Raw genomic sequence first — 24,237 nt, 5'->3', positions numbered from 1 at the left:
TCAATACATATGCACGCACCACTTTTCCGTTATTTATTTTTTAGAATTCTTTGAAACAAGTTATTTTTTTCATTTCACTTCACCAATTTGGACTATTTTGTGTATGTCCATTACATGAAATCCAAATAAAAATCAATTTAAATTACAGGTTGTAATGCAACAAAATAGGAAAAACGCTAAGGGGGATGACTACTTTTGCAAGGCACTGTAAATATAACCCACTTTAACTAGGTCTGTCTGAAATACGAAAAAGATCAATGAAATCACCAGGTAGCCTATTGTTGTGGCAAATATTAGTCAGTAGCAGATTGCTAAACAGTACTTTATATTTACTTTATACATAGGCCTACTTTATATGTACTTTATACAGTACTTTATAAGTAGGTAGGCTACTCTGTTTTTGCCAGACAAAACTGGAGAAAATTAACTAAACAAGTGCTTTCTGGTGACTAATCTGGATGTGTGCGCCCGCCTCTGTGTGACAAAGCTGATGACTGGTCATTGGACAACAGTCGAGACGGGCAACTTTTTGGTTCTGAAGCACAAATTAGATATTTTTTAAACAAGAATATGGTGCAATGCCGTAAGCCTGTGTTAGTGACCAGATCGAATAAGCAAAGGTATACATATAAAATATAATTGGTAGGCTATGTAGCCTAATAAAATATGTATGAAAACTATATATTTTTCCAAAACGCAACCCCCCAAAACGTTCTCACTGCGCAAGCTCACCCGACCTGTGTTGATTGACAGTTTGCTGGTCAAATAAGAGTCCCGAAGTCCAAGTCAAGTCTCAAGTTAATTTATTTTCTATCATGTAGAGTCTCAAGTCATACAATTTGTGACTACAGTCAGACTCAAGTCCAAATCATGTGATTCGAGTCCACACCTCTGGGAAAGAGACACACCCTTTTGTCCCTCCCCTCCATTATGGTCACAAAAAGACCAGGTCCTCTCCTTGTTCATCCTTCTCTCTCTCTTTCGCTATCTGGTAACATTAAAAGTGGATTAGAGGCCTGTGATGATAAAAGGCATTACAAAAAGGTCTGCTACCCAAGCCAGACACTCCAACACTACTCTTTAATTAAATCCCTCTAACAGTGCCTAAAACAGTTCAAATAAAACATATCAAGTATATTAAGTGCATAATAGTCCTCCAACGCACGTCAATTTCCCCTGCATTGAAGGGACAATCGTGTGTGTAATTAGACATTTTCTTTAAACAATCATGCACATTAAGGGCACCTCAGTGGGTTCTGAATGGAGATGTCAATCTGAGCAGCTCGCTTTAAACATCTCTTCCTCTTAATTCATTTATAGTTTGAATGTCAGATTTTCAGCAGCGATTTCATTTGACTGTAAGCTCTAAAGAAGGATGATGTCTCAGATATAAGGGAGTGTGGTGCTTGGTTTTGCCTCGTTGTAAGTATAGCGACTGCATCATTGTCATACCACAGTTCCGCACTGCCTAGGTGATTGGCAGTCGCCATAGCTAACTGCTAATGAAGTGTCACTTCATGTTTCTGTTGGGATGGCAACGGTTGACAGACATTGATATGTTCCAAACTGGCTCAGAGCTATATTTAATTTTTTAAATTGTATTTAACCTTTATTTTATCAGGGAGTCATACTGAGACCAGAAGTCTCTTTTACAGGTGAGCCCTGAATGACATAAATTACAGAAAATACACACAATGCAAGCAGAAAGAAAAACACAGTCATTAAAAACAAAGACATTAATCACTAAAAAGGTCCTCAATCAGCGTTTTGAATTGGCCTAGAGGCACCTAAACATCAAATTTCAGAACATTTTGAAGATTGTTCCACAAATAAGGTGAAAAAAAACTAAAAGCTGATTTACCTAACTCAGTAGAGACCAAAGGAATTTCCAGAGTTAGCCATCCCTGAGACCGGGTGTGGTAGCTCATGTCTAAAGTTTAGTAATGATGTTAGGTACAGTGGGACTTCTTGTAAAAGGGCTTTATAAATGAAAACATAGCAATGTATATGTGACATCAAAGAGGGCCTACCAACTTTTTGGTAGAGAATATTTCAAAAACTAAAAGCATTGTATTTAGGACAAATCATTCACTGAACCCTAAACCTCAACTAAATCTTATAATAAATAATGTGGAAATTGAGCAAGTTGAGGTGACTAAACTTCTTGAAGTAACCCTGGATTGTAAACTGTCATGGTCAAAACATGTTGATACAACAGTAGCTAAGATGGGGAGAAGTCTGTCCATAATAAAGCGCTGCTCTGCCTTTTTAACAACACTATCAACAAGGCAGCTCATACAGGCCCTAGTTTTGTCACACCTGGACTACTGTTCAGTCGTGTGGTCAGGTGCCACAAAGAGGGACTTCGGAAAATTACAATTAGCTCAGAACAGGACAGCATGGCTGGCCCTTGAGTGTACACGGAGAGCTAACATTAATAATATGCATGTAGATCTCTCATGGCTCAAAGTGGAGGAGAGATTGACTTCATCACTACTCGTTTTTGTAAGAAGTGTTGACATGCTGAATGCACCGAGGTGTCTGTTTAAACTACTAGAACACAGTTCGGACATCCATGCATACCCCACAAGACATGCCACCAGAGGTATCTTCACAATCCCCAAGTCCAGAACAGACTATGGGAGGCGCACAGTACTATATAGAGCCATGGCTACACGGAACTCTATTCCACACCAGGTAACTGATGCAAGCAGTAGAATCAGATTTAAAAAAATAGATAGAAATACATATCATGGAACAGCAGGGACTGTGAAGAGACACACACAGGCACAGACACACATACACATGATAAGACACGCACTCTACACACACGTACACATGGATTTTGCATTGTAGGTACTGTATGTGATAGTAGAGTAGTGGCCTGAGGGCACACACTTAATGTGTTGTGAAAAGTGTTATGAAATGTAATGTCATGTAATATTTTAGCTTGTATATAACTGCCTTAATGTTGCTGGACCCCAGGAAGAGTAGCTGCTGCCTTGGCAGCAGCTAATGGGGATCTTTAATAAATACAACTGTCGCCCGTAGGAACATCGACTGAATAATCTGCTTTCTACTATTTATCGAGAGGCAGGACCTATTTCTATAGAAGAAGCCCATTTTCATTCTCAGATTCTTAACTAACTCGTCAATATGCTTTTTAAAAGAAAGCTTTTCATCTATCCAGATGCCCAGATACTTGTAAGCAGCGACATGATCAATATGGACACCATCCAAAGTACATATTATGCTTAAATCATCAGAGTTATTTTTATGCGCTCTAGAGAACAACATATACTTCATTTTACCTGCATTCAATACTCATTTGAGGTCAATAAAGTTTTTTCTCTAATACAATGAAGGCAGACTGTAGTTCAGATAGAGCCTGGTCAACCGTGGTGGCAATAGCATACACAACAGTATCATCGGCATACAAGTGTAGGTTACAATGTTTTACAGACAAGTCAATATAGTTAATGTAAACAGTAAAAAGTACAGGACCCATAATCGACCCCTGCGGGACACCTTTCATAATAGCCAGGAAACCTGATTTAACACCATCAGTAGATACACATTGACAAGTAATTTTTAAACCAGTTACATGCAGCCTGGTCTAGGCCAATTGAGGAAAGCCACTGAATTAGCAGTGAGTGATCAACAGTATCGAAACCTTTGACAGGTCAATGAAGAGGGCAGCACAATGTTGCCTTTTATCCATACAATTAACCACCATTTATAACTAGGGATGCAGGAGAGATAGTTCTATGACCTGGTCTAAAACCCGACTGATGTACGTTTAGAACACATTTCAAAGATAAGAAAGACCTTAGCTGAGAATTAATCAAGGATTCTAATATTTTATCTAGGTAATTATTTAGGTCACAAGGGTCACCATTTTTGTGAAGGGGGAGTACATGGGCCGCCTTCCAAACCTTGGGGATATTACCAGATATAATCGTCAGGTTAAAAATATGGGTTAATGATTCAGCAATCAGGGGGGCAGAGAGCTGCAGCAAAAATGGATCAAGCATATCAGCCCCAGTCGATTTACATAAATCTTAAGATAGGCATCTAGCACATCACAGATAGTAAATTACTGAAATGAAAACAAAGATTCACTAGAAGTTGACGTGTTAACCGTGGAGTTAGCTAGAGGCTGGCAGAGGGAAGAGCAGTCAATTGACTGTTCAGTGTCAATTAAACCACTGTTTATCTCTAATAAAAAGCCTGCCAAGATAAAATGATGATTAAAAGCATCACTTATCCCCTTCTTCTCAGTTATAATGCCAGTCAGACAGAACTTGCTTAGGCAGGGAAGAAGAGGAATTTGTACGCTTTAGTGCATTTACTCTTTTCCAAAATGTAGAAGTATCACCAGCAGAGTCAGAGATAGAGCTTAAAAAGTAGCTTGATTTAGCTTTCTTAATCGAGATAGTACATATGATTCTCAATTCTCTGAAAAATTGCCAGTCCACTACAGAGTATGTTTTCCTTGCTTTGGCCCAGGTTTGGCCCAGTTTCTCATCTGAATGTGCTCAGACGGCTCAGAAGAAAACCAAGGGTTAGATCTATCTTTCACTCTGAATTTTTTTAAAGGGGCGTGTTTATCTGCCAGATAAATAAATATGGAGGATACATTTTCTAGAGCCAACTCAGGGTCATGAATACAGGAGACAGTGGCTAAATCAGAGTAGAACATGTCATGTAAAAACCTTTGAGGAGAGAACTTTTTAAAATGTATCTTAATTAAATGAGGATTAGTATTTTGCTGTGTCATATCTTTAATACATAGTATGGGACAATGATCACTGAGATCATATGCAAATACTCGACTAGACAAATATTTATGGGGGTTATTAGTAAGAATTAAATCAATCAATGAGGAGTTAAAAGGGTTTTTCACATTTAGCCGTGTGGGTTTTGAGATCAATTGAGTCAGATTAAAATCAGTGCATGTACTCTTAAATTGATCACCTAAAATGACCAACTCCGAGGACAGAAAAGGTGTTAAACACTCAGACATAGCACCAATAGCATCCACCTTGGCAGCAGGTGGGCAGTAAATCCCAGCAACAAATAAATGTGTATTCTGGTTTGTGGACTCATCTAAAACCAGGAGCTCAAATTTATTGGGCACAGAAATATTTAAAGATTGGGGATGCCATGAAATTAGATTTTACATATATCGCCACTCCTCCCCCTTTCTGTAATCTGTCACATCTAAATACATTATAATAATTTACTTCAATGTCTTTATCAGAGACAGAACCATTTAACCATGTTTCCGAGAGAACCAGAATGTCAGGACATGAGTCCTGTACCCAAATGTCAATTGTGTCCATTTTTGTATCATACATTTAGGTGCATTAGCCCAAACCCCCTACGAGATTTAAAGTCAGAGGGAGTATTCAGCTCATTCCCATCAGAGCTAACAGGCATAGGGTCATCTGCAGCTATTTGTTGAGTGAGCTGAGACTTTGCCAAGGTCCATGGCCAACCACGTGAGAGCATTTGACAGACCTCCCCCAAGTCGCTGGATGCAGGGGCTGGGGCGGGAACTGGGAGACCAGTGTTGGCAGAGCTCAGTCCACCCGGATTAAGCTCCCGCCAAAGGAGTGGAGCTGCTGCAGGGGACCGGAGTGGCTGCCAATGCTCCATTCTGGGTGTGCAGAGGAGGCCTTGGTGTGGCTCCTGTTGCAGGGTTGAGCCTGCCATTGGGGGCAGGAGTGTCCCAGGACTGTCCTGGGGATGGGAGTAGGGAGGGTAACCAAAACTAGCCTGGGAGGGAGGTTATGGGGGGAATTGAGGAGGGTGGTGTGAAGGGCACTGGCGAAGCTCCAAACTCTCAGCATATGAGGGCTGATGATGAGAATGATACATGGTGTGGACTGCATCATGTGATGCACTACCCTCAACAGAGTTTTGCCAGACCCTAGGGTAGTGGTCGGTGCTGTGTAGAGCTGGGCTGAATTGAGCTGTGCTGTGATGGGCCTGGTCTGGTAGAGCTGTGCTGAGGCTGGCTGGGTCTGGTAGAGCTGTGCTGAGGCGGGCCAGGTCTGGTTGAGCTGTACTGTGATGGGCCGGGTCTGCTTGAGCTGTGCTGAGGCGGGCCGGGTCTGGTTGTCTCTCAGATGACTGAAGGGTCTATTTGACTCTTACCAGAGGCTGCCTCAGCATATGTGGGCTGGCGGTGAGGCTGAGGCTGAGGTATGGTCTGGGCTGGGCTGGGATACACTCCTGTTGGCCACTATTTGTCCTACACCTAGAGTAATATGCCATTTTAGCAGACGCTTTTATCCAAAGCGACTTACAGTCATGCGTGCATAAAAAATTTTTTGTGTATGGGTGGTCCCGGGGCTCGAACCCACTACCTTGGCGTTACAAGCGCCGTGCTCTACCAGCTGAGCTACAGAGGACCACGTACAGTCCAGTGCTGTGAATGGTTGTATTGGGCTGACCTGAACTGTGTCTGGCACTGCTGGGTTAAGCTGGGCTGGTTCTGGAACCGCTGGGCTGAGCTGGGTTGGTTCTGGCACCGCCGGGCTGAGCTGGTCTGGGTCTAGCGCCGTTGGGTTCGGACATGTTGGTAGGGGCTGGAGATGTCTATGTTGGGCTCAGCTGAGATGAGATTGGCCTCCTCTCTCTCCCTTGATTGCGGGGAAGTGGTGGGGCTTTGTTACTGGCCTGGTATGACTGTGGATCCTTCAGGTTCTTGGCAAAGATTCTGACTCCCTCATGGTCCAGGTATACATGGTCATACAAGTGCTCACATGTCAGGGTGTGGTGGTGAGAGATGCTGACATTTGGTAGTGAGGAGCAGTCCATGGTGATTTTTTGGTTGACATTTTGGATCATTTGCCAGGGGAGATCTTTCCTTGGTAGGAAGTGAAGTGAAGTGATGCAGACAATTACATTGATGGAAGTTACAATCTATCTGCAATATTAAGCTGATCTACCCCCCCAAAAAAAAAGAAAAGACTAGCTGTAGCCATTGGCGTCGGCTAATGGGGATCCTAATGGGGATCCTAATAAATAAAATAAAATACAAAATTCCGTAATCTTAACTTCAAGTAGGGAGAGGCAGTTCTGGATTCGTTTCACCAATATTGTTTCTGGTGTGCACACAGCTGCTACAGGTGAGGGAGGGAGGGATATACTGTGGGCCTCCTGTTTTGAAGCCCAGGTTTTGGGAGTTGCAGGCATTGTTAGTGGAGACATGTCTGCTCTAGACTGGCCTCAGAGCCTTACATCATTACTGTTCCATTGTTATATATATTAATATTACATTTTGGGGTTGTGTCCACATACAATTGTCTCATGGTCTTGTTTCCAGACATTTTAAGATGTTTGTTTGCCTTGCACAGGGCTGCATGCCAAGCATTTGGACATTCAGTGAAAATTTGATTTCTTTGTATTTTTGTTGCATAAAGTCTACTCTTAGGGTCTCTGGGTGTTCTTTTAAAACCTTTGCTTAATATTTTGTCCTCCCTGCTTCACTGGCAATACCTTCTGCATATTGGATTGCAAGGTTGGTGAGTTTGGGGCTTGTAAATGTATCCATCTTAGTTGATTACAGCTGGATACAGTATACTGTATGTTACAGCTGGTTTGCACTTGGCTAGTTGTAGCTTGGCATTTTTTTTATGTAAACAAAGCCTACCTTTCTTGTTTTTTTGTCTGAATTGTTTTAAATTACCTTGTGTAAGGTTATGTACTAGTTTTCCTGTCTTTTGTCCTGTCCTTTGTCCTTTTTGATTGTCCTTTTTGTTATTTGTTAACTAGGTTTTTTTTTTGCTAACAGCAGGTAGCCAGTAGCGAGAAACTCTTAGCAACTCCCTAGCAATGTGTAAATAACTGTTAGCTTGTTAGCTATCTTCTGATGTTATACTCTTAGTTCTTCTTCCTTTATCTTTCACTCGTTTTTCTCAAATGTACTCTTCCTCTAAATCATTTCAAATATGATATATAATACTAGATATTAGGAGCTCATCATTTTACCAGCTGCTCTTGGAACTTGGAACTTGGAACCTAGAATTTAGAATTTACCCAACGGATCTCAGTCACCCACCACCCAACCTTCACTGATCCCACATGATTCACACACACACACTAAATAAACACACACTAAATAAACACACACATGCAACACCACATAGACCTAAACACAGCAGCTGATGGGTGTGTCAGTGTGTGACATCAGACACTCTCTGTATGAGGCCAGATGGGAGAGAACCATCATCAGGACAACACAGACTACTGCTGCCTTCTCCAACTGACACGGCTGGAGGGAATGTGCTTTTCAAGTAACAACGATCTGGTTTGGTTGGCCAGAGTGAATTCTTTGATTTAATTGCTGATTTAAAACCTAGTGAAACAGTTTGATTAGTTGGAGTCAGTTTTATGATTACGTTTATTTGGTTCTTATTGCTTCTCTACTGTCTGGAACTTAAAGTCTGTGTTTGCTCTGGTGCTTTGAAAGACACAAAGGATAAGTAAAATGTATATAAAGTCTTAATATTCAGTTATACAATTCCAATGTCTTCATATAATACCTTGATCACTCTCTCTATGGCCCTGTGTAGCTCGGTTGGTAGAGCATGGCGCTTGCAACGCCAGGGTTGTGGGTTCGTTTCCCACGGGGGGCCAGTATGAAAAAATGTATGCACTCACTAACTGTAAGTCGCTCTGGATAAGAGCGTCTGCTAAATGACTAAAATGTAATGTACAGTGGCTTGCGAAAGTATTCACCCCCCTTGGCAAAGTCAATACTTTGTAGAGCCACCTTTTGCAGCAATTACAGCTGCATGTCTCTTGGGGTATGTCTCTATAAGCTTGGCACATCTAGCCACTGGGCATAGACATAGCGTTTTCCTTGATGGCCAAAAAGCTCAATTTTAGTCTCATCTGACCAGAGTACCTTCTTCCATATGTTTGGGGGTGAACACCAAACATGTTTGTTTATTTTTTTCTTTAAGCAATGGCTTTTTGTGGCCACTCTTCCGTAAAGCCCAGCTCTGTGGAGTGTATGGCTTAAAGTGGTTCTATGGACAGATACTCCAACCTCCGCTGTGGAGCTTTGCAGCTCCTTCGGGGTTATCTTTGGTCTCTTTGTTGCCTCTCTGATTAATGCCCTCCTTGCCTGGTCCGTGAGTTTTGGTGGGTGACCCTCTCTTGGTAGGTTTGTTGTGGTGCCATATTATTTCAATTTTTTAATAATGCATTTAATGTTGCTCCGTGGGATGTTCAAAGTTTCAGATATTTTTTATAACCCAACCCTGATCTGTACTTCTCCACAACTTTGTCCCTGACCTGTTTGGAGAGCTCCTTGGTCTTCATGGTGCCGCTTGCTTGGTGGTGCCCCTTGCTTAATGGTGTTGCAGACTCTGGGGCCTTTCAGAAGAGGTGTATATATACTGAGATCATGTGACAGATCATGTGACACTTAGATTGCACACAGGTGGACTTTATTTAACTAATTATGTGACTTCTGAAGGTAATTGGTTGCACCAGATCCTATTTAGGGGCTTCATAGTAAAGGGGGTGAATACATATGCACGCACCACTTTTCCGTTATTTATTTTTCTAGAATTTCTTGAAACAAGTAATTTTTTTAATTCCACTTCATCAATTTGGACTATTTTGTGTATGTCCATTACATGAAATCCAAATAAAGATCCATTTAAATTACAGGTTGTAATGCAACAAAATAGGAAAAACGCCAAGGGGATGAATACTTTTGCAAGGCAATGTATATCCAGGTTGGTGGTACCAGAAAGTGGGTGTGAGGAGTGAATAAGATCTAGTATGAAGTCTGGTGGGGTTAGTGATGCTAGTGGTAGAGGAAGCCTGTCCCTGAGAATCAAAAATGCATATCCTCCTAGCCTTCCTCCAGCCCATGCAGGGTGGTCTACCATGCTAGTGGTAGAGGAAGCCCCTAAACCTCCCCCTAGAACTCACTGCCTGCCACTGGTCTGAAGTAAAAATCATTGGAAGATGGAATTAAAATGGCGGAATTTAAAGGAGAAGGATAGGCTACAACGACCAAGAGCCAACAGGTAGGCTGCTACTTAATATTCTGAATGGAGTTTTTGTAACTGTAGGATGAAAAAGCGAATGCACTGCAGCCTCAATTAGCCTAGCTAGATAATGTTAGCTTCTCCCGGTTTGAATGTGATCATATTTTATGATAAATAACCTTGCTATGGCAGCTATTAGTCTACTATAGCGTGAGTCGGCATGGTTGTTTGCTGTCTCTCCCTCCCTCCTGCTCCCTGTGTCACTCGCTCACAGTACGGCCCCTTCCCCGCCTGCTAGAGCTGCACCTCTTTCTCCCTCCTCTCACACTTTATCAGCTCCAATAAATAAAGTAGCTTAAAAAATGACTTTTCTGCTGCTTCCCTCACTCAGATCGGTCCGGGTCTGGATCCAACCAGGTCTATACGGAACTGGTCTAGTTGTCCTCGGGTCTGTTCGGAACGGGTCTCTATATTGAAATGCATATTGGGTCCAGGTGGGAAAGCCCAAGGTTAATTTCGGAAATTTCGTGAAGACCTCTACTGTCAAGTTCTAGCCCTGACCTCCCCTCTCTCAACTCTCCAAACCTCCCGTGCCCCTGCTTTTCCTTGACCTTTTCTCACTCTTCTTCCCTTCTATCTTGTTCGTTACCTTTCCCTTTCTCTTATTTATCAGCTCCCCTCCGCTTTCCTACATTTTCCTACACTTTTTCAGCCATCTCCCTCAGTCACATAGAGATATTGCTGATCTTAGATCAGCTGTTACAGAATCAATTGTGACAATATGCTAGCTAGTCAATAGAGACACAAACTCTGCGCATTGGTTAAAGAAGGGGGTTTCTGATCAAAAGTTTCAACTGATAATGAAAAAAACACTACAGTAAATACTAAAGTATATACTACAGTTTTCTTTTACTACAGTATTTATACTATAGTTAACTGTAAATACTACAGTATACTACAGTAAATACTACAGTACAGTTCGCAAAAACACTACAGTGAATACTATAGTATTTTTTTTCATGTGGGGGACTACAGTACAGATGAAACCACATTGGAGGCTGAGGTGGACAAACTGTCCCACTAGTTTGTTAAGGCTCTAGGGAGGGACTATGGTAAATCATGCTGGATGGGCAGCAGAATTGACTGAGTATCAGTGTATGCGTGTGTGTGTGTCTGTGTATGTGAGAGAGAGAAAGAAAGAGAGAGGGGTTTGGAGAGCGAGAGAGAAAGAGGGAGCAAGAGAAAGAGGGAGAGAGCGAGTGAGTGTGTGTGTGTGAGTTTGAATGTGTGTAGCAGACCGTGACAGAACATGGTGTGCCTCTGCTAGCCAAACTTATCTCCAAGATGTACTGCAGGCTGAAACTGGTGTACGGAAAAGGAAGGGCAGATCGAGAGAGAGGGAAAAGAAGGAGGGGGAGAGGGAAAGCAAAGAGAGAGGAGAGAGGGTGCTGTAGCAAGATACAGAGCCCAGCTGGCACACCCAATTTACTCTAATTTGCTGTGAAATTAACTGGCAAATTTGTTTCGATCTTTTCGAGAGAGAGAGAGAGAGAGAGAGAGAGAGAGAGAGAGAGAGAGAGAGAGAGAGAGAGAGAGAGAGAGAGAGAGAGAGAGAGAGAGAGAGAGAGAGAGAGAGAGAGAGGGGAAAACGGAACACAAGGATGATTCTGGGCTTGGCGCTGGAGAGGGTGAACCAGCCATCCATTCACACTGGACACAGTCTCTGAGAGGAAGTACTCAGTGTGTATGGGTAATCAACATAATCATTTTAGATTCACAGCCAACAGTGTGAGAACCCTAGGAACACTGCAGGTATACAGAGTGCTGTGTCAGGCATTTGGGTTGGGGCCAGGTGCTGTGTGTGTGTGTTTGAAAGTATGTGTGTGTCCCCTATCTATACCTTTAGAATACACATGGCTCTTATTACCCAGGGGGCAGTGCTCCTCATTAACCCCTTACGCAGTTCCCCGTGCTGGCGCAGAGCGCTGGCAGTCTGGACCACTGAGAGACGGGCACCATCTCTCCCTCTCTCTCTCTCTCTCTCTCTCTTTCTCTTTCTCTCTCTCTCTCTCTCTCTCTCTGTCTCTCTCTCTGTCTCTCTTTCTGTCTCTCTCTCTCTCTCTCTCTCTCTCTCTCTCTCTCTCTCTCTCTCTCTCTCTCTCTCTCTCAGTTTGTATAGTTCCCCACTGTACATAATGATCTGTTACATGAAGCGGTCAGGGTCGCTGGCTGAGAAGGTGGTGAGAGAGAGCGAGAGGGTGTGTGTGTGTGTGCATGAATGTGTGTGTGTGTGTTTGTGAGTGTGTGTAAATGTGTGTGTGTGTTGTGTGTTAGAGTGTGCATGTGTGCAATTGCGTGTAGGTACGTGCGTGTGTCCAGCACCTGATGCTCTGCTGCATGAAGCGGTCAGGGTCGCTGGCTGAGAAGGTGGTCAGAGAGGTGCCAGCAGGGACACCTTCCTCAAAGCGGATGGACTTGGGGTTGGTGGGGAAGAAGGGCGGTTCATTGACGTCTACCACAGAGATGGTGACCCCGGATGTGGACTGGAGGGACGACTGGATCCCACTGGCCAGCGGGGCCTGGTTATTGACCACCACCGTCAGCATGAAAGCCCTGTTCTGCTCAAAGTCCACCGGCTGGAGAGGGAGAGGGGTGAGAGAGGAGGGGGGGGGAGGGGGAGGTAGATAATTAGGTTAGGATTAGTCATATCAAATGGCATGGTAAGAGCAATCACACATGAGTGACAGAAGAAGTTTAGAGAAAAAGAGGTGAAGCTGTAGCAAAAGAATACAAAAAGAAGAAAATATAAGAGAGGAGGCGGAGAGAGAGAGATAATAAAATAATACTAGGAAGGGGCGTAGTCAAATAAAATGAGAAAAAGAAAGAAAGAAAGAAACCCTACACTATGGTTAGAATAAATACATGGGAGAGAAATCAAGAGAGAGATCAAACTGTGTGATATCTAACCCCCCCATCCCCAGAACACTTAAACATTTTCCTCCAGTTCCTCTGTCCCTCTATCCTCCACCTGCAGCCCTTGAGAGAGAGAGAGAGAGAGAGAGAGAGAGAGAGAGAGAGAGAGAGAGCGCAGAGCGGACCCCTGTTGATGATAAAGGAAGCAATGAACAGTCCGGGTGCTGAGCAGCGCTAACTCTGCACTAGCTGGGATGAATTGGAACAGCGTTATCGCTAAACTTAGAGGGACCTCTGCACCCCTACCTGTAATTACCCTGCTAACACTGAGTGGGTTAGGCAGGTCTTAAACTATTCATGGACCGGCTGCCATCGTGGCTGGGTAGACTCCCCTCACCGTGTGTGTGTGCATGCGTGGGTATATGTGTGTGTGTCGGCTAGCTCCAGACACCTACACGGCGGTCTGTCGTGTGAGCCTAAAACGAAGTGACAGCTCTGGCCTGGCTTAATGACAACAACACAATCACAGATTCAGGTAACCAGCAGAAATACACAGAACAAATATGTTAGTTATTGCGTGATGCTGGCTGGCTCTGAGTACAGATAGCAATCCGGTTGATGATTAGCGTTAGTGTTAACGGACGCGGCGGGCGACGATATAAAAGCATTCATAATAAAGCAGCCAGAGTGAAGAGGGGATTGGATCTGACAGATGCCATGGTGGTGTGTGTGTGTGCGTGCATGCCTGCGTGTGTGTGTACTGATCATGAGAAGAGGAGGCTGGTGTTGATGTGCCCTTTCCTTCTATCTGTGTATGTGTATGGGATGGGATGGGGGGGGGTGTACTGGGGCCCTATCAGAAGGCTGAATGTACTTGGAGCTCTTTGATCCATAGCCAGTGGTGCAGTGCTCCCCCTCCCTCTTTTCTTTAGCCAGTGGTGCAGTGCTCCCCCTCCCTCTTTTCTTTAGCCAGTGGTGCAGTGCTCCCCCTCCCCCTCCCTCTTTTCTTTAGCCAGTGGTGCAGTTCTCCCCCTCCCCCTTTTCTTTAGCCAGTGGTGCAGTGCTCCCCCTCCCCTCCCTCTTTTCTTTAGCCAGTGGTGCAGTGCTCCCCCTCCCCCTTTTCTTTAGCCAGTGGTGCAGTGCTCCCCCTCCCCCCTCCCTCTTTTCTTTAGCCAGTGGTGCAGTGCTCCCCCTCCCCCTCCCTCTTTTCTTTAGCCAGTGGTGCAGTGCTCCCCCCCCCCTCTTTTCTTTAGCCAGTGGTGCAGTGCTCCCCCCCCCCCCCCCCCTTTTCTTTAGCCAGTGGTGCAGTGCTCCCCCTCCCCCCTCCCTCTTTTCTTTAGCCAGTGGTGCAGTGCTCCCCCCTCCCTCTTTTCTTTAGCCAGTGGTGCAGTGCTCCCCCTCCCCTCTCCCCTCCCTCTTTTCTTTAGCCAGTGGTGCAGTGCTCCCCCTCCCCCTCTCCCTCCCTCTTTTATTTAGCCAGTGGTTCAGTGCTCCCCCCCCCCCTCCCTCTTTTCTTTAGCCAGTGGTGCAGTGCTCCCCCTCCCCCTCTCCCTCCCTCTTTTATTTTTGTCCTGTGCTCTTCATCCCCTCTCCTCCAACTGCTTCCCTTCCCCTGCTCCCTCTTCTCTTCCCTCCCTCCCTCCCCTTCCTTCCTTCCTTCCTTCCTTCCTTCCCCATCCTCCTCCTATCACCTACCCTTCCTCCACTCCTCATCACCAGCTCTCTTATCCTCCCCTTCTCCTTTCCTTTCCTCTCTCTGGCGTGTAGTCACCCCTGTCATTTCCTGTGTTCATCACAAACTTTAATTTACATATCCTAATGACTTATTAAAGGCAAATGTGTATGTGGGTGTGTGTGTAGGTTTGTGTGCGTAAGTATGTGCGCATGTTTGTGCATGTTTGTCTGTTTGTGTGGTGCCTCTGTTTTAATCCAGGATTTAAATGTACCCTTATTGGTTCCCCAGAGAGTTCTCTAACTGTGCAGGTTAAGACCTCAGTCCATGTTTATAGAGCAGCCATGGTCCCAGGTGGGCCGTCAAAGTAAACTTGTGAGAGATGTCAGTGTGTTCTGCTGATGTGGCTCCACTAGCAGCCAGAGAGGTCTTCTCGGAAAAACCATCCCACATCAATTCAAATATGTCTCAGTGATGTTTCCCTGTTTCCCTGCTACCTATGCGTTGAAGTTTTTCTGATGTGAAACCGATTAGAGTCGGCAGCCATTCCTGGCTCTTATTTTATGATTTCAGATCAGGGAGCGAATGGAGTGGAAAAGGATTGTAAAAGCCGAGAGATGTTGAAGAGAAGCAAAAGGACAGTGCTCTCTGCTGGAGGTGCTAGGGGAATTAGACAGGTGTTATTGTAAGATATCAGCTCTGAGTGACACACACAGTGGAATAGGCAGAGGAATACCACTGGCTCTGCAGGGGTAGCTCATAACACTAGTCAAATATACACACCATATACACTATACCTGCACACACGCGCACGCATGCACGCACACACCCATTCTCAGTTTAGTTTTCCCCTTAGGCCCTTACAAGACACGGCTGTGTTGTTGATGCACCCATTTACCACAGGTGCATAAAAACCACTGCGATTGTAATTGAGAAATCAATATCTAATTTTCTGCAATGGTCTTAGTAGCCATTGTTTGTGTGTGTGTGTGTGTGTCTGCAGGAACTCACGGTTTGTGTGTGCGTGCGTGTGTATGCGTACGTGCATGGCCTTGAGAAGGACCTGCTGGCCGTTATCCTATCCCTCATGTAGACTTTTCTAGGGGGTTTCAAAGTCAAATCTCCCATTCTGTTGTGTCCTTACCTGCCCCCCAGCCTATAGACAGAGTACAGCCTGGGGCTTACACTCAGTGGCTTATACATTGAGTGTACAAAACATTAAGGACACCTGACATAGACATAGACTGACCAGGTGAATCCAGGTGAAAGCTATGATCCCTTATTGATGTCACTTAAAACCACTTCATCAGTGTAGGTTAAAGAAGGATTTTTAAACCTAGAGACAATTGAGACATGGATTGTGTGTGAGTGCCATTCAGAGGGTGAATGGGCAAGACTAAATATTGAAGTGCCTTTGAACGGGGTATGGTAGTAGGTGCCAGGCGCACCGGTTTGTGTCAAGAACTGCAATGCTGCTGGGTTTTTCTCGCTCAACAGTTTCCCATGTGTATTAAGAATGGTCCACCACCCAAAGGACATCCAGCCAACTTGACACAACTGTGGGAAGCATTGGAGTCAACATGGGCCAACATCCCTGTGGAACGCTTCCAACACCTTGTAGAGTCCATGCCCTTATGAATTTAGGCTGTTCTGAGGGCAAAAAAGGGGGAGGGGGGGATGTGCAACTCAATATTAGGAGGGTGTTCTTAATGTTTTGTACACTCGGTGTAGATCTGACATTACATTTACATTTTAGTCATTTAGCAGATGCTCTTATCCAGAGCGATTTACAGTTAGTGAGTGCATACATTTTTCATACTGGTCACTTTAATAATGTTTACATAGTGTTTATTGTTCTGAAATTTTTTCTGTAGTTAGAAACAGATCAGATTAGCATTCCTGCAACATTATTTTTGTTGAAATGTTATTTGATCTCTGAGAAATTAAGATAATTGATTACTCACTTTCTACAGTGCATCTACAAAGTATTCAGACCCCTTTACTTTTTCCACATTTTGTTACGTTACAGCCTTATTCTAAAATTGCTTTAAAAAATAAATAATCCTCAGCAATCTACACACAATACCCCATAATGACAAAGCAAAAACAACTTGATTGGTCCAGCTGTGGTAAATTCAATTGATTGGACATAATTTGGAAAGGCACACACCTGTCTATATAAGGTCCCACAGTTGACAGTGCATGTCAGAGCAAAAGCCATGAGGTCCAAGGAATTGTCCGTAGAGCTCCGAGACATGATTGTGTCAAGGCACAGACCTGGGGAAGGGTACCAAAATAATTCTGCAGCATTGAAGGTCCCCAAGAAGACAGTGGCCTCCATCATTCTTAAATGGAAGTAGTTTGGAACCACCAAGATTCTTCCTAGAGCTGGCCACCCGGCCAAACTGAGCAATCGGGGGAGAAGGGTCAGGGAGGTGACCAAGAACCCGATGGTCACTCTGACAGAGCTCTAGAGTTCCTCTGTGGAGAAGGGAGAAACTTCCAGAAGGACAACCATATCTCCAGCACTCCACCAATCAGGCCTTAACGGTGGAGTGGCCAAACGGAAGCCACTCTTCATAAAAGGCACATGACAGCCCACATGGAGTTTGCCAAAAGGCACCTAAAGGACTCTCAGACTATGAGAAACAAGATTCTCTGGTCTGATGAAACCAAGATTGAACTCTTTGGCCTGAATGCAAAGCGTCACATCCTGAGGAAACCTAGCACCATCCCTACGGTGAAGCATGGTGGTGGCAGCATCATGCTGTGGGGATGTTTTTCAGTGGCAGGGACTGGGAGACTAGTCAGGATCGAGGGAAAGATGAACGGAGCAAAGTACAGAGAGATCCTTGATGAAGACCTGCTCCAGAGTGCTCAGGACCTCAGACTGGGGCAAAGGTTCACTTTCCAACAGGACAACGTGTAACGATCCCTGCAGTCTGAGTCGGTTTCTGTCTGGGTATTAGTTTTTCTGCTCGGGATCTCCAGTTTCCCGAGGGTTCTGGAACGCTCCCTGCCTGGTTGCCGGGCAACGTTGCTAGGCGGGAGCTCTCTTGATTTCCGCACCTGCATCCCATCAGCAATCTGCACACCTGGTCCTGATCATCACCCTTCTTAGGCTCTGTCCTAACATCCATTCCCTGCCGGATCGTTAGCCATGAACAGTATGTTTATCAGCGGATCAGTCTTAGAGCTTAGAGCATTAGTTTTGTTGTTTTGCACCTTGTTTGCTTGTTGTATGCTTACCTCCGTTTTGTTCTCCCTGCAGTCACTCGTCCGGAACCTTCACCCAACCTCTGCCTGATGGTCGGCGGCTGCCGAGCCATCATTGGATCAACTACTGCACCCTCAACAACTCATCCACGCCGCCCGCTCTGTTCCCTGGATTATTCAGCAGCACTCGTGGATCAGTTAAATAAACACTCACCTTTGACACCACTTACCTTGTCCTGGTCTGCTTCTGGGTTCTGGCTTAGTAAACCGTGACACAACGACCCTAAGCACACAGCCAAGACAACGCAGGAGTGGCTTCGGGACAAGTCTCTGAATGTCCTTGAGTGGCCCAGCCAGAGCCTGGACTTTAACCCAATTGAACATCTCTGGAGAGACCTGAAAATAGCTGTGCAGCAACGCTCCCCATCCAACCTGACAGAGCTTGAGAGGATCTGCAGAGAAGAATGCGAGAAACTCCCCAAATACAGGTGTGCCAAGCTTGTAGCGTCATACCCAAGACGACTTGATGCTGTAATCGCTGCCAAAGGTGCTTCAACAAAGTACTGAGTAAAGGGTCTGAGTACTTATGTAAATGTCATATTTCCGTTTTTTATTTGTTGTAAATGTGAAGAAAAAAATCTAAAAACCTGTTTTTGCTTTGTCATTATGGGGTATTGTGTGTAGATTGTTGAGGGGGGTAAAAAAAAGTATCAATTTTATGTGGAAAAAGTCAAGGGGTCTGAATACTTTCCGAAGGCATTGTACGTGCATACTGTATTCTCGACATAGCTCATCCTATATACTGTAACTACTGCTGTACATACCTTTTCCTACTTATACTGTATATTGCCCATACTGTCTATACACACCACGGATCTATATTCAGGACTCTGACATTGCTCCTTCTGATATTGCTCGTTCTGAGTTAAATGCTAAAATGTAATCTAGGTAATCCCCAGGAGTAATTATTTATCATGAGAGGGCCATTAACAATAACTAATAATGCTGCATACTCCAAGAAAGTGTAAAATTTCACCATTCTGGTAAAAATAGTTATAAATTGCTGAGGTGTAGTCACTTTTGAGGACTCAAGCTCTTCTTGTTTCTTCTTTTATATTTTATTTTATTTTATTTATTATTTGCGTATTAGTATTGTACTGTTAGACACTGCACTGCTGGAACTAGAAACATAAGCATTTCACTGTACCTGCTTTAACATCTGCTAATCTGTGTACGCGACAAATAGACTTTGATTAGATTTGTTTTGGTTGGTCACAGGTTCTTACGTTCACCACGGTAACCATGCCGTCATTGGTGTGTGGGTCGGTGATGATGGTGAAGTGACCTATGGGGTCACCGCTGATGATCCTGTACACAGCGTTCCAGTTGGGCGAGCGTGGCTGGTCGCGGTCAATCACGGTCAGGTTGGCAACCGCAACATTGACCCGGTTCTCTGGAACCTCCCCTGAAAACTGGGAGGGGAAAGAAAAAGGGAGAGAGATTAGAGGAAGTCAGAGGAAGTCTTCTCCTCCTCCTCCTCCTTTGTAGGCAGTCAAATGGCTTAATTACCTCGTCACTCCACAAACTCTACTCCGGAGCATTAAACTAACTAAACACACTACTGTCCTCTGCCTCCACATTTTGTCTTGTTTGGAATCATTTTCTTGTTGCGCCCTCCTACTCCTCCAATCTTGGGTGAGAACAGAGTGTTCTTCCTTTCTGTTCTTCTGAGAGACAGAGGGAGGGAGAGAGAGAGCAATGGATGGAGGGAGAGAAAAGGCCTGATTTTGTGAGGGCTCAAGCAGCAGTGTGTATGTGTTTGTGTCTCTTTCTCAGCGGGTTTTAGAGGTTCTCTAGCAGCAGAAACATGTGCTTTGTCCTGATAAGACCATAGAGCAGAGGAGTGAGCTGCTGCCTGTCATATGTCTGTCTGTAATGGTTGGGAACTGATCACAGCTCTACAGCCGCTACAGGGTCAGGGGACCCTCTCTGTGTGCCTGGACCATACACAATAACAACATTAGCCCCCTTACCTACCCCTGACCCCCCAAATACCCCCTACCACCCTTACCTATCCACCCCATCACCACCACTAGCAGAGGGGCACGGGGGAACAGGCCGGCATGGTTTCCGCATCTTTCTTCATCTCGTCATAGCAACAGACGTGTAGTGCAGCTATAGCACCGCCACACAAAGTCACCATGTCGTCATGGGTAACAGGCATGGAGGAGCCGCAGAGCCTCTTATGGTGAGTGTGGGATATCAAAGAGTAAAGCCCCGGCCTAAACACTCCAATAGACCATAATACCCAGCACACAGACACAGGCAGATTAGGGAGCTGTGGCAAGAGGGTTGTCTCTAGAGAACCAATGACATTCTTAAGGAAACAGAGGGGTGGTCCTGTTGGTCTGCTAGGATTGGATAAAGATGCAGCGTGTGTGTGTGTACACTCTTAACTAAGTCTGCTTTGCTGCTGCTGTCGGCTAGGCAAGGTTATCCTCCATACTAATTTGAGAAAAGTTATTTCTGTAATAGGGACATCTAGGGACATGTAGGGACCATATATAACCACACTAAGGCAGGGGGAGGTGAAGGGGAGGCAGGGGGAGGTGTAGGGGAGGCAGGGGGAGATGTAGGAGTAGGTGTAGGGAGAGGTAGGGGGAGGTGTAGGGAGAGGTAGGGGGAGGCAGGGAGAGGTAGAGGGAGAGAGGGGGTGACAGGGAGCTTCATCATGGGGCCTAGGTGATGTAAAATGAGACAGGAGAACAAGATGCAGGCCAATCTGGTGTTCCTACTGGCTGGGGTTATTCCTCACTAATGAGCATGGGGTACACACACATGCATGCACACACACAAACACGTCTACTTTTTTCTCAAACTCACAGGAATAAACTACACACCAATACACACACACATAAGCTGTGTTCGAATACCCATACTAACATACTGTATACTACGTACTTAATGAGTATATACTACATACTAAATTATATGTTCATTTTAGTATACTGTAAACAAACGGTATCCTTTCAGTTGATGGTACTAGCGCTTCGCCTGTCTACCGGAAGTGGATGCTGTTGCTATCCAACTTCTGGCTAGCTTGTTAGCATAACAAATTACTAGCTAGACATCTTACGACTTCATTAACAATGTCCATTGAGAACACACAACAACAATACCACTTAGCTATGCTAAGAATGACGTGAATAATCAAGTCAATAAACGTTGGGTAGTTAGTTAGATAGCATATAGTTAATATGCTGGCAAGTTCGATGTATTAGTAGCCAACTAATGTTATGTAGCTAGCTAACATACCGGTACATACAGCTGTAATGATATGCTATGCGGTTCGTAAGGAAAGCGTAGCTAACAAATTGTCAGCCAACATAACGTGTAACGTAACTTATTTGAAAAGTCATTACTTTATTACATTGCTCATAATTGGTTAAAGCAATTAATTTGTATCCGCTCTTGTCGGACTTCAGCTGCATATTTTCCACCATTTTCTTCAAATTTGAAAATGTTGTGAAGCCACGCCCATTTTCTGAAGAATTGCATTAAGGGCCCTAAAAGCACGGAAATAGTGTCCACTGCTTGTATACTTCATATTTTGGCGAATGTAGTACGACATCCGGGAACTTTTGGCATACTAACTATATCCATACTATGACCAATAAACATACATTCAATTTACATCACAAATAGTATGGTTAGTGCAGTTAGTATGAGTATTCGAATACAGCTATACTCTATTACAGATAAGCACACAAACAGACAAACACATCCACTTTGAAACACACACGCACCCCACCCACTGCCTGTCTGCCTGCCTTGAAAAATAGGCCAGGCTCTGATAGGCCTGATGAAATATTAATCTCAAACATTAAAGAGAAATTCCCCAAAAGTAATATTTCAGGGACACTTTGATAGATTTACTGCAAACCCTAAATATTTGCATAATGGCCTGCGTTGTCGACAAAATGGCTTTTATGTAGCCCACTGGTGAACTGAATGATTTATATAGGGAGCTTGTAAAAAGTGTTCCGCTCATCGTGGCTCCAAGACCTACACTCTGCAAAATAGCAGGGCCAATCATCATCAATATCAGCCACTGCATTTATTTAGCTACCCCCATCTGTGCTGGGTGATTGAAATGCACTTAAACCCACACAAATACAGTGGATGAGACTCCATCTGTTACAAACTACTATCATCAATACGCTACCACAACTGTAGAATCCTAATGCAGTAAAAAAGGGTCTGATTTAAAATAGGCCTGACTGTGTGTATGTTCTCCTTATGGACATGGTATAGCTAGAATAGCACATCATATCTAATACTGCAGCTCCTTACACGTTTCTTACCTACCACGCTCTCTTCTCCTTTAACCCACCACCTTCTATAATTTCTTTCTCTCCTCCACCCTATCCCCATTTATCAACGCTCTCCCTTGCAGGCCACAACCCTCTCCTTCCTCTCCTCTCTCTCTCTCCTCCCTCTCCTCTCTTCTCTCTTCTCCTCCCTCTCCTCTCCCCTCCCCTCTCTCCCTCCCTCTCCCCTTTCCTCTCTATCCCTTTATCTGTGCTTGCCCCTGCTGTGTAGCTGTGTAGCAGCAGATCGTTGATGAACCTTACGTCTGACATGCTTAGCAACTCCGTTAACTCCTAATCATAAGGATCTTAATGGCCCCCAGGGTGCATGTTAATGCTAATTCCTAAGCTCCCCAAGACTCCTGTCTACTCACAACTGGAGATGCTGCTGATGTCCAGATGGGGAAAACACACATGCTAAAAGTCATACAGTATATAGAGAAATATACAGTCGTGGTCAAAAGTTTTGAGAATGACACAAATACTAATTTTCACAAAGTCTTCTGGCTCAGTTTTGATGATGGCAATTTGCATATACTCCAGAATGTCATGAAGAGTGATCAGATGAATTGCAATTAATTGCAAAGTCCCTCTTCGCCATGAAAATGAACTTAATCCCCCAAAAACATTTCCACTGTATTTCAGCCCTATTTTCATCCCTATTTCCACAAAAGGACCAGCTGCCATCATGTCAGTGATTCTCTCATTAACACAGGTGAGAGTGTTGACGAGGACAAGGCTGGAGATCACTCTGTCATACTGATTGAGTTAGAATAACAGACTGGAAGCTTTAAAAGGAGGGTGGTGCTTGAAATCATTGTTCTTCCTCTGTTAACCATGGTTACCTGCAAGGAAACACGTGCCGTCATCATTGCTTTGCACAAAAAGGGCTTCACAGGCAAGGATATTGCTGCTAGTAAGATTGCACCTAAATCAACCATTTATCGGATCATCAAGAACTTCAAGGCGAGAGGTTCAATTGTTGTGAAGAAGGCGTCAGGGCGCCCAAGAAAGTCCAGCAAGCGCCAGGACCGTCTCCTAAAGTTGATTCAGCTGCGGGATCGGGGCACCACCAGTGCAGAGCTTGCTCAGGAATGGCAGCAGGCAGGTGTGAGTGCATCTGCACGCACAGTGAGGCGAAGACTTTTGGAGGATGGCCTGGTGTCAAGAAGGGCAGCAAAGAAGCCACTTCTCTACAGGAAAAACATCAGGGACAGACTGATATTCTGCAAAAGGTACAGGGATTGGACTGCTGAGGACTGGGGTAAAGTCATTTTCTCTGATGAATCCCCTTTCCGATTGTTTGGGGCATCCGGAAAACACCTTGTCCGGAGAAGACAAGGTGAGCGCTACCATCAGTCCTGTGTCATGCCAACAATAAAGCATCCTGAGACCATTCATGTGTGGGGTTGCTTCTCAGCCAAGGGAGTGGGCTCACTCACAATTTTGCCTAAGAACACAGCCATGAATAAAGAATGGTACCAACACATCCTCCGAGAGCAACTTCTCCCAACCATCCAAGAACAGTTTGGTGACGACCAATGCCTTTTCCAGCATGATGGAGTACCTTGCCATAAGGCAAAAGTGATAACTAAGTGGCTCGGGAACAAAACATCGACATTTTGGGTCCATGGCCAGGAAACTCCCCAGACCTTAATCCCATTGAGAACTTGTTGTCGATCCTCAAGAGGTGGGTGGACAAACAAAAACCCACAAATTCTGACAAACTCCAAGCATTGATTATGCAAGAATGGGCTGCCATCAGTCAGGATGTGGCCCAGAAGATAATTGACAGCATGCCAGGGTGGATTGCAGAGGTCTTGAAAAAGAAGGGTCAACACTGCAAATATTGACTCTTTGCATAAACTTAATGTAATTGTCAATGAAAGCCTTTGACACTTACGGAATGCTTGTAATTATACTTCAGTACACCATAGTAACACCTGACAAAAATATATCATAACACTGAAGCAGCGAACTTTGTGAAGACCAATACTTGTGTCATTCTCAAAACATTTGACCACGACTGGATACAGTATATATATAT

The 24,237-nt window shown here is 44.5% G+C and overlaps 1 protein-coding gene across 1 annotated transcript in view; it reads right to left on the bottom strand.

The window, feature by feature from the left end:
• LOC121545424 (cadherin-4-like) overlaps positions 1–24,237 on the bottom strand; it is a 146,924-nt gene that overhangs the window by 37,753 nt on the left and 84,934 nt on the right. The window contains exons 8-9 of the mRNA XM_041855951.2: positions 19,107–19,292; positions 12,402–12,655 (exon numbers count right to left, since the gene is read on the bottom strand). Of these exons, the coding sequence (XP_041711885.2) occupies positions 12,402–12,655; positions 19,107–19,292 (440 nt within the window). The remainder of the gene's footprint in view (positions 1–12,401; positions 12,656–19,106; positions 19,293–24,237) is intronic.

Source organism: Coregonus clupeaformis, chromosome 30, assembly GCF_020615455.1.
Source record: "Coregonus clupeaformis isolate EN_2021a chromosome 30, ASM2061545v1, whole genome shotgun sequence".
Classification (NCBI taxonomy): domain Eukaryota; kingdom Metazoa; phylum Chordata; class Actinopteri; order Salmoniformes; family Salmonidae; genus Coregonus; species Coregonus clupeaformis.
The sequence above is the reverse complement of the archived record's forward strand: the minus strand, read 5'-3'. Positions and strand labels throughout refer to the sequence as shown.